Source organism: Carex rostrata, chromosome 6 (genome assembly GCF_964058835.1).
Source record: "Carex rostrata chromosome 6, lpCarRost1.2, whole genome shotgun sequence".
NCBI classification, from domain to species: domain Eukaryota; kingdom Viridiplantae; phylum Streptophyta; class Magnoliopsida; order Poales; family Cyperaceae; genus Carex; species Carex rostrata.
This window is the reverse complement of record NC_135923.1, coordinates 2,632,641-2,642,963: the sequence shown is the minus strand read 5'-3', so window position 1 is coordinate 2,642,963 and position 10,323 is coordinate 2,632,641. Positions and strand designations below refer to the sequence as shown.

The following is a 10,323-nucleotide window of genomic DNA, read 5'->3' as shown; positions in this document are numbered from 1 at the left end:
AACTTGTATTGCGCATATATTAGTACAATTGAATCACATTTTATAGTAAATCAGTCGCTTAGACATAACAATATGTTTATAGCTTGGCAAGACTGGTTGGGTCATTCCGGATCAATAATGATGCGAAAAATATTAGAGAATTAATGTAAACATTTGATATCACGCTATTATATCTAAATTTCCGACCGAATTTTGTACCAAAACCTGTGCCCAATATAGTAAAACCATGTTTATTCCATTAAATATCTATAGAATATGGTACTGCTACGCTTTTATTCTTATCTTGCAGGAAACGGGCGAAAATGGGAAGAAAATATGTTTTCTGACTTTTCTACACGGGTCGGACAAGCCTTGACACAGCCCTTGTCAGACAAATCTGTTTTCTGACTTTTCTATACGGGTCGGACAAGCCTTGACACGGCCCTTGTCAGACAAATCTGTTTTCTGACTTTTCTACACGGATCGGACAAGCCTTGACATGGCCCTTGTCAGACATCTGTTTTCTGACTTTTCTACACGGGTCGGACAAGTTTTGATACGGGTCGGACAAGTTTTGACACGGGTCAGACTAGAGTTAAACCTGACACGGGTCTTGTCAGACAAATCTGGCAGGAAATCTGGAAATTGGGAAAGAAGTCTGAATGAAGAATAGTCGGTCTTGGGTCTTTAAAAACGTAATTCCCTGCACCAGGGAGGGTATCTGGGCATGCTGGATCAACCTAGGGTTTGGGAGCGAGGGCTTGGCTTGGAGAACAAGTAGAGAGGCAAAAAATGAGAGTTTTGCGACGGATTTTCTTCGTTCCTCGAGTTTTGCCATGAGCTCCCTTATCATTATGTTTACTTGTTTTATTTGCTTTCTTTTCTTTTAGCTTCTAGGGTTAAGATATAATCGAATGTTTTGTTTTGCTTGTTTGATTTTTATTGGTTTGTCACTAGATGCATGATCACATCTAAAGCGCATTCTCCCCTTTAAAATCTCTGAACCAAACTAAGTACATGAGGTAGGTTTAGTGATCCGAAAGGTAAACCCAAATAGTAGCCGAAAGGTGAACATTTCCTTTTATCGACAGATAAGAGGTTAACTTTAGTATACCAAACAAGCAACTAGGTAAATATTGCAATTCCATACCAAGTCAATAAACCAATATACGACAGTTGAGGTTTAGAAACATTAGGTCTGGTCAGTTGAACCCTACACAAAGGAACAGCACAAAGAAACAGTAACTGGTGCATTAACTCGAAGTCACTACGGGTCGGACAGGAAGCTGTACGACCCGTTTTACCTGATACGACCCGTACAGGAAGCTGTACGACCTGTGTCAGGGACTGAGAGGCAGAACTTAGATGAGTCTGAAACCCTAGAAACACCTTTTTATTCTTATTAAACAAAACCCCAAAAATATTTATTGTTTTGAATATTATTATTCATCTTTTTAAAACACCAAAATCACATTTGCAACTTCTAGAGTTTATTTAATTTAAGTAAAGTCCAGTTAAGTTTCAACTGTCCCTGTGGATCGATACCCGACAATATACTATTCGATAGGACTGTGCACTTGCAGTCTGAACCGAAGAGTATATTTAAGGTTAAAAGGTACAGATTACTGTACTGAAACTTTGTGCATACGCTTTTGTGTGAACAACATCCATTAAAGAACCAGAAGATTCTTTAATCTGATGAATTTGTTTATGTGTTGTTTTCATTTCTAGAACGTATACAATGTGAATATTTGTGGAACACTATATTCATCATGTGAACCATTTAAATATTTTATGGTTTTAATTTATGCATCAACAAGATGATCACATGTATGTTTATTATCAAATCTCAACCTGGCATTTGCGATATTACTTGCTTAATTGATTTGATTAAAGAACATAATTTTATGATTATCCAATTAAAAAAATACGTTTGAAAAATACCAGAATTAATGTTGAATATCATGTAGATGTTCACATATAAAAAGAATATATGATATTTTTAATGCAACAATACTAATTTGCATCATTGCAACAAGATATTAGGATCGGTTGTTTAAAATAACCGATCATAAAAGTTTTTTTTTGTTTAGAATTAGTATCGATTATTTTAAATAACCGATCTAGATCGTTCTAAAAGTTTTTTTTTTGAATTAGGATCGGTTCTTTTAAACAACCGATCCAGATTACTACTATTAGGATTAGTTGTTTAAAATAACCGATCCTAAAAGTTTTTTTTTTATTTTGGAATTAGGATCGGTTATAATAACCGATCCTGATAGTATCAGGATCAGTTTTTTAGAATTTATTTGAGTCTCAACTCATCCCTTTATTTTCGTTTCGCGCCTCTCTACTTAGCCAAAATATTTGAGTCTCAACTCATCCCTCTCCTCCGTGTCTCTCTCTTTCTCTGTCTCCGTCTCCGTCTCATCCTCTCCTTCGTGTTTCTCTCTCTTTGTCTCCGTCTCTCCCTCTCGCCTCACCTTCTTCGCTCAGTAAGCTTTACTGTTAATTTTAGGTTTATTAATAAAGTGGATTTGCTTGTGATTTAAGAGCTTTGATGTTAATTTTGTCTTCCATTTGCAGATTTTATTTTGAACGTTACCTTGTTGGTATTTTTTCAGGCTTGCAAATTGAAGTTAGGGGATTTCAATGGTGCTCTATTAGATATTGATTTTGCAATTCGTGAGAGGGAGGGTCATGCTAAGGCTTATTTTCGGCAAGGACAAATTCTGAAATTTATTTGATATTGTGTTTTTGGTGCAAAAATTATGGAATTTTTTCAAGGGTCGTACGAGAAATTCACTCTGATGATTTATTTTTCTTTTTCTGGTATTATATTCTTGTAGGGATAAGCAGTGATGACTAAGTCACTCTGCTCTTTAGTGATGCAAAACTTTATTTTTACTGATAGAGGTTCACATTTTGGTTATTTCTAAAGCTTTAGTTTAGGAAAACTTTGCATTAACATGAATTTTTTGTAATAATTTAAGATTTGTTTGATATTTAATTTAGGATGTGTATATGATATTTGATTATTTTTCTTACTGTGCAAAAAAAAAAAAAAATTTAGTATGCTGGCCAGCAAAATATATATGAAAGCTAGTCAAATAAATAAAAATATATTTTTTTAGCTTCAATAAAACATCAGGATCTGTTGTTTAAAATAACCGATCCTAATTCTAAAAAAAAAACTTTTAGGATCGGTTGTTTAAAATAACCGATCCTAATTCTCAATTGACCTTCAAACCTCACTAGTGCTTCAGAACAATAAGCAAAAATCAAAATCCTTATTGAAAATTTATAGGTATTTATTGTGAAAAATAGCGGAACATCAAACTTTAATATTTTGAACACCCAAGCTAATATTTAGTAGACAATTGGAATATAAATATTATTAGTATTGATTTTGACCTCATCAATGAGAATATATTAAATGAGAGTGGTATATATATATGAGCCAAATAACCATTCCAAAAAGAAACTGTGTGGACCAAGTACAAACTAGAAATTCTTATAATTGTGGGATCCACTAGTCAGTATTAATGAGAAAGAAGACCCCAAACTCCCTTCTCTAGTGCTAACTGGAACCAATTAATTCAAAATTTTCTCCAATTTCCTCTATTCGTCTCCATTTCTGTGTGTACATAATACCTTCATTTCTTCTTATTTATGTTTTCCGATTTGATTTTAATTTTATTTTTTGCATCTTTTCTTTTTTATTTTATTTTTTTTGTTTCTCTTATATTCTTGATTTTCTTTTCCTTTCTTTACATTCCTTTTTATAATTGAAAGGCTTAATTATGAGATTAATCGCATAGGAAATTGATATCGGCCATTTTGACGACTTCATCCCTGACACGGATGCGGGCCGGCACACCCATTATGAAGGCCATGAGCTTTTTGGAGGCCTTCACCCTAACCCCAATATGATTTCAATGCTGCAGAAATTTACCAAAAACAACGGTTTTCAAACTAGCTTAATAAATAGTAAAAAAATTTCAAAAAATGTAAAATTTGGTCTCCAAGTAGATTATAATATAGATTAAACATCTAACGGTTTGGATTTATTGTATTGACATCACAAAAGAAAAAAAGGGGTGGCAGCACCTTGGACAGAAATGCTGCCGACAGAAAATTAGCCGGACCATATATATATATATATATATATATATATAGGACGTGGCTACGGTGCTACGGGTAGCTAAGAGGCCTCCGTGCTACGGCTCGGATTTCGAGTTTTCAAAATCCTAACGGTCGATCCGAACCGTTCATCTTGTTCTCCATATTAATATGTGCTTAGAGACCAAATTTTACATTTTTCTCAATTTTTTTACTATTTATTAAGCCACTTTGAAAACCCCTGATCCAACGGTGGCTTAACCCAACAGTAAAACCAGAAACTACCGTTGGATCAGCGGTTTTCAAAGTGGCTTAATAAATAGTAAAAAAATTCAGAAAAATGTAAAATTTGGTCTCCAAGCACATATTAATATGGAGAACAAGATGAACGGTTCGGATCGACCGTTAGGATTTTGAAAACTCAAAATCCGAGCCGTAGCACGGAGGCCTCTTAGCTACCCGTAGCATATTAGCCAAAACCTATATATATATCTGTATCTGTGTGTGTGTGTGTATGTATATATGTATGTATATTATTAGACGAGGAGCAATTTAAAGAGATGCAAACTATCGTCTAGAAAAATTGTTATATATATATAGAAAGAGAGGGAGTAAGGGTACCATGTTTTGCAAATTAAAGTGGGTGTTTTAATTTGCGCTCATATGTCTAGATTCAAAATTAAAAACGACAATCCGAACCGTTCAAGTTGATATCCATATCAAATTGTGCTTGGAGACCAAATTTTATATTTTTTTAGAAATTTTTTACTATTTTTTTAGAATTTTTCAAAATCAGTGTTTTTCAGAAAATTCTGGACCATCAAAAACAGCGATTTTGAAAAATTCTAATAAAATAGTAAAAAATTTCCCAAAAATATAAAATTTTGTCTCCAAGCACAATTTGATATGGATATCAACTTGAGTGCATATTAAAACACCCACTTTAATTTGCAAAGAATGGTAGCCTTACTCTGTTGTGTGTGTGTGTACACACACACGTATATGCTGGAAATCTGGATAAATTTTTTTAATGAACTATATATTGACTATATATGGAAATTAGTGAGAAAAATTGCCACTTTGGAATTGTAAGAGAACTAAAATGTATAAATCTTATATGAAGTGAAAAATCAATGAAAAATCTTGAAAAATCAATGTATAAATCTTATATGAAATGAAAAATCAATGAAAAATCTTGAAAAATCAATGTATAAATCTTGTATAAATCTTAGAAAAATCAATGAAAAGAACAACACAGTAAATGTCAACATAAAAGTACAAGTCATTTTCACAAAAGCAATGCTCTTTGTGTGAAAAGTCGTAAGTTCGAAACTCGAAAACACAATTCTTTGTGAATATTAATAGTTGGGTGGCTTTACTTCAACCCTTTATTTCAATATATATATAAAGAGGAGGGTTCAAATGCCTCCATTTTTTGTGCCTCCATCATGCATCTATTTTTAAAAATTTAATAACTCAAAGTTTGAAACTTAAACGTCAAAATAAAACAGTTAGATGTGATCTATGTTATTTTCTCTATGTGCCCATAAAAAATTATCACATTTTGATTTTGATTTTATGTGTATCAATAAGTTAAAAAATCAACATCTAGGAATTATCCACATTAGTATACATTTTTACAAGCTCAAGATGACAACCAAAGCAAAGTTAAAATGTCATAATATTTTACACGTGCATAGATAAAATGATGTAGTTGATATCCACATTAGCACTATATATGCACAATGAAATTAAGACTTGTTGAAATCGTCAAAATCAGGTGGAAGGGAAGGTTTGTCAAATTGGGTGGACGGGAAGTGAATGGATGTGAGTAAATTGGATTTAATTGAGATGTGCCAACTAATGTGTCAATATAGATTTTTCTAATTTTACTTTTCATTTATATAATATTCCGATTTGACAAGTCCAGTCTTATCTAAATTAAGACTTGTCAAATAAAAATATATTCATCAAGTTTCTAGTGTTATCCAAAATTTTAAATTTTTTGTAATATTAAATTGAATTAGACAAATTTCTACGCATCCTTTCTCATTTTTAATATTTTGTTTTTGGGTTTTCTATGAATAAAAATGACGGTTTCAAATGGGACTCCGTGATGTGCCCATTCATGCTAAAATAAGAATAATTTAATATGTACTTTTTTAATTTTATCAAACTATTTTTTTTATGGTTGGCAAGAATTTTTTCAAATTTAAACTTTTTTTTTTTAAATCTTCGCAGAGGCAAATTTAAATTTACCTTACATTATTATATACCTACTAGAAATTCAAATGACATTATTTCTGCTGTCTATTCAGCAATTATTTTGGAATGTTTGGATGATTCAAAACATAGTATTGAACAAGTGTAATAATTGGATTTTGAAGTTATTGGTAGCATCTACAAGGATTTAAAAATAAAATAAAAGAAGCTAAGTTGTATACTCAGAGTGAGCAGGTATTGTAATAGGTATTGTAGTAAGGGACATATTACACAGAGTAAGCAGGTACTGTAATAGGTATTGTGGTAAGGGATACATTACACAGTAAGCAGCAGATACATAACGCAAGCAAAACTGTTCCAAGCAGTTGAGACGAAAAGATCAGTTTTGACACTTCAAGTGTTGTCATCCCCTCAATTTGTACTATAAATTAATGCTAATTGCAACACACTTTCGACGCAAAAAAAAGACAATTTCAGATAAAGAGAAATGTTGCCTCTTCAAGAGGTGATCTTTACTTTAACGCATAATATGTCACTACTCTGGATCTTTCTGTTATCTATCTTCATACTTTGCTTCAGTGTAAAGAGAAGAAACTTCTCGAAACGCCCTGAAAAGTTTCCACCTTCGCCTCCAAAACTTCCATTCATAGGAAACATCCACCAACTAAGCTCTCTTTACCATCAATCTCTGTATTCACTCTCTCTAAAATATGGGCCCCTCATGCTACTTCATTTTGGTGAAGTACCATACCTTATTGTTTCGTCGTCCGATATGGCATGTGCTGTATTACGGACCCATGGCCTCACCTTTGCCAGTCGGCCTTCTTCTGTTGTCCCGGACATCATTCGTTTTCGTGACTTGGCCTTTGAACCCTACGGTGAGGATTGGAGGCAATTGAAAAAGATCTTCACAATCCATTTAATGAGTACCAAAAAGGTTGCCTCCTATAAATCAAATCGAGAGGAACAAATTGGTAATTTGATTGCAAAAATTAGCAACCATGCATCCAAGTCAAGAGGTGATCCTATAGAATTAGGCAAGGTTTTGTTCTCATTCATGATTGATGTAATTTCTGGGGTTGTTTCTGGAAAAGTCATTATGGAAGAACAAAAGTATGTCATGTTTAAAGAGGTGATAGAAGAGCTTTTTAGTTTAATGGGACAATTTAGTGTTGGCGATTTGTTTCCTTCTTTGTCATTGCTAGAAGGCCTTATAGGATTGAGCCGGAAGGCTCGTAGAATTAGAAATAAGTTGGATATGTTGTTTGAAGAGATAATTCAAGCTCATATTAAAAGCGGAGAGAGCAACGAGGGACAAGATAATTTAGTTGATATTTTACTTTGTTTGAAGAATGATCCAAGCATCAACTTTGAGATCACCATAGATAATATCAAGGGGCTACTTACGGTAAGTTTTTTTTTATTTTTTTTGAAAAATTCAAATCATTCAACTTACATATCAAATGAAAGTCTTGTATCTTTAATTGCAAACATGATCTTATATGTGATCACTATAAGACAATATTCTCAGGATATGAAGAAATATAACTGTTAAATAGATGAAAATGACAAAAGAGAGAAAAATAATTTATTATTCTTCTCAAGAACCTTGAGTTTATAACTATATACATATCACAATCAAATTATTCAGGACGCATTTGCTGGTGGAGTTGATACAACATACATCACCCTAAATTGGGCAATGGCAGAGCTGATTAAAAATCCTAAACATATGAAGATGCTGCAAGAAGAGGTTAGAGGAATAGTAAAGCATGGTGACATGGTGAGATCAGAAGATTTAGACCAAATGAGTTACTTAAAAGCAGTGATCAAAGAAACCCTACGGCTACATCCTCCTGGCCCTTTGTTGGTTCCAAGGGAATCGATAGAAGAATGCGAAATAAATGGTTTCACAATTCCTAAAGGAACCAAAGTCCTAATCAATGGGTGGGCCATTGGGAGGGAGGCAAAATCATGGGAGGTGCCAGAGGAGTTCATGCCAGAAAGATTCATTGGTAGCCAAGTAGACTACAAGGGCAATGACTTTCAGTTCATCCCGTTTGGATCAGGACGCAGGATTTGCCCTGGTATATTGTTTGCTACAGCCGTGGCAGAGCTTGCATTAGCAAATCTGGTACATCACTTTAATTGGGAGTTGCCAGGTGGAATGACAAGGGACGAGTTCAACATGAGTGAATCACCGGGATTCTCTGTTAAAAGGAAGGATGATCTTCTGCTTGTTGTTAAGAAATAAGAATCTTTACCCGTCAGATAAGATAATAATTTTTATCCTCATTATAGAGGCATAAGCTGCATTCTATGTAAAATAATGTTTGTTAAGATATATAAGAGGATTAAGATGGTATGTTCTGGCAATTGATTAAACTGATGTAATACCAACATATCCTCATTTTCAATATAATATTTTGGGTAATGATGAATTTAGGAACTATCACAATGAACTAGTTCATTCATAATGATTCTACAATATTTTCTCAGGTCTCTGATAACTACCAACCAAATGTAAAGCGTTCTTTCCTGTCAAGATCTGTATAAACATCAATTGGTGTTGAGAATTTTATCAAATAAAAATTTGATGGTTAGCGAGAATGTTTTCAAATTTAAACTTACCTCACATTGCTCACATTATTATATACCTATTAAGGGATATATTACCTCACTTTGAAAACCGTTCAAGTTGTTCTCCATATTAAATTGTGCTTGGAGACTAAATTTTACATTTTTCTGAATTTTTTTAACTATTTATTAAGTCACTTTAAAAATAGCTCATCCAACGGTAGCTTCTTATTTTACTGTTTTGTTAAGCCACCGTTGGATCAGCGATTTTCAAAGTGGCTTAATACATAGTAAAAAAATTCAGAAAAATGTAAAATTTGGTCTCCAGCGAAAAGAAACTCAGAGCATTCATTTTAAAGCCAATGAAGAATGTTCTACATTTGGTGGGAAAAATGAAAACATCCATTTGTGGCACTCCAGGCGGGTCATCAGGAGGATTCTATGCTTCATTTGTTCAAGCAACTCCTCATACGGTTCTCTAAAAACCAATATTTAAATTTCATACGGTGTAGCCTATAAATTTCATATGTTTATTACTGAACAAATAATGAACAAGTTTATTACTGAACACGGCCCGAAACTCAGTTCAGATTAGTGGACATTTATTAAAGTGGGCCGAATTTGGACGAGCCTGGACGGACCAATGAACAGTTCGAATTTGTCCAATGGAACTGATCGATCGATTCGGTTCAAAGAAACTTAGTGATTTCTTCTTCCCGAATTGTTCATGAGCCTAGCCGAATTTGAACAACCCCTCTCTCATCTTGCCACACTCTCTCTCTCACGCCGTCATGCGCGGCTGCAAACTCTCTTTCTCACGCGTCACCACTCTCAGTCCGCCCCCCTCTCTCTCACGCGCCGCCGCCTCTCTCCTCCGTCCCGTTGACGCACCTCCGTCCCGCCGCTTCTTCGCCTCTCCTCCATCTCGCCTTCCCGCCCCGCTACTTCTTCGTCTCAAGTTACAAACTTTTTCGGACATAGCAGACTAGTAGCGATAGTGTTGGGTATTTCTATTTTAAATTTAATTAACACAGGACAAATTGTTTTCATATGAAACAGTTCCATGCCCAGAAGGAGAGAGCATGAGGCATGTCTCGGCTCCACAGCAGACGTTTGAACCGACTGTTGAAAAATTGAATTCCTGCACCCAATCTGAAACTGAGTTGTTCTACAAGGTTATTTACTATAATATCAAAAAACAAAACAATTGGTCACAACATCTCAGAAGATCTTGCCCCTCCTTTTTATTGCCATTTCTTTGTCTAGATTTACTGTTTTCATTGCTTAATTGTATTTCTATTCATTTTAACTTGATTATAAAGTGCTACTGTATTATTTTCTTCTAAAGTTTCCAATTTTCTTTTGGCTGTAGATAATTTGAGAAGATTAAAGATTTTGGAGATCGAAGCGGATAAAGTTGCA

At 34.0% G+C, this 10,323-nt stretch overlaps 1 protein-coding gene across 1 annotated transcript; it reads left to right on the top strand.

Annotated features, from left to right (window-relative positions):
• The first annotated feature begins 6,782 nt into the window (after positions 1-6,782).
• On the top strand, positions 6,783-8,742 carry LOC144555072 (cytochrome P450 71A1-like). The gene is made up of 2 exons (XM_078303280.1): positions 6,783-7,732; positions 7,976-8,742. Exons 1-2 carry the CDS (start codon positions 6,812-6,814, stop codon positions 8,576-8,578), a joined length of 1,524 nt encoding a protein of 507 aa, XP_078159406.1. The 5' UTR covers positions 6,783-6,811; the 3' UTR covers positions 8,579-8,742.
• Positions 8,743-10,323: the final 1,581 nt, after the last annotated feature.

Bases quoted from the DNA above. Each gene is read 5' to 3' on its own strand.
- LOC144555072 (XM_078303280.1), top strand. From the start codon at position 6,812: ATGTTGCCTCTTCAAGAGGTGATCTTTACTTTAACGCATAATATGTCA. The intron at 7,733-7,975 runs GTAAGTTTTTTT...CAAATTATTCAG, and splicing joins ATATCAAGGGGCTACTTACG to GACGCATTTGCTGGTGGAGT.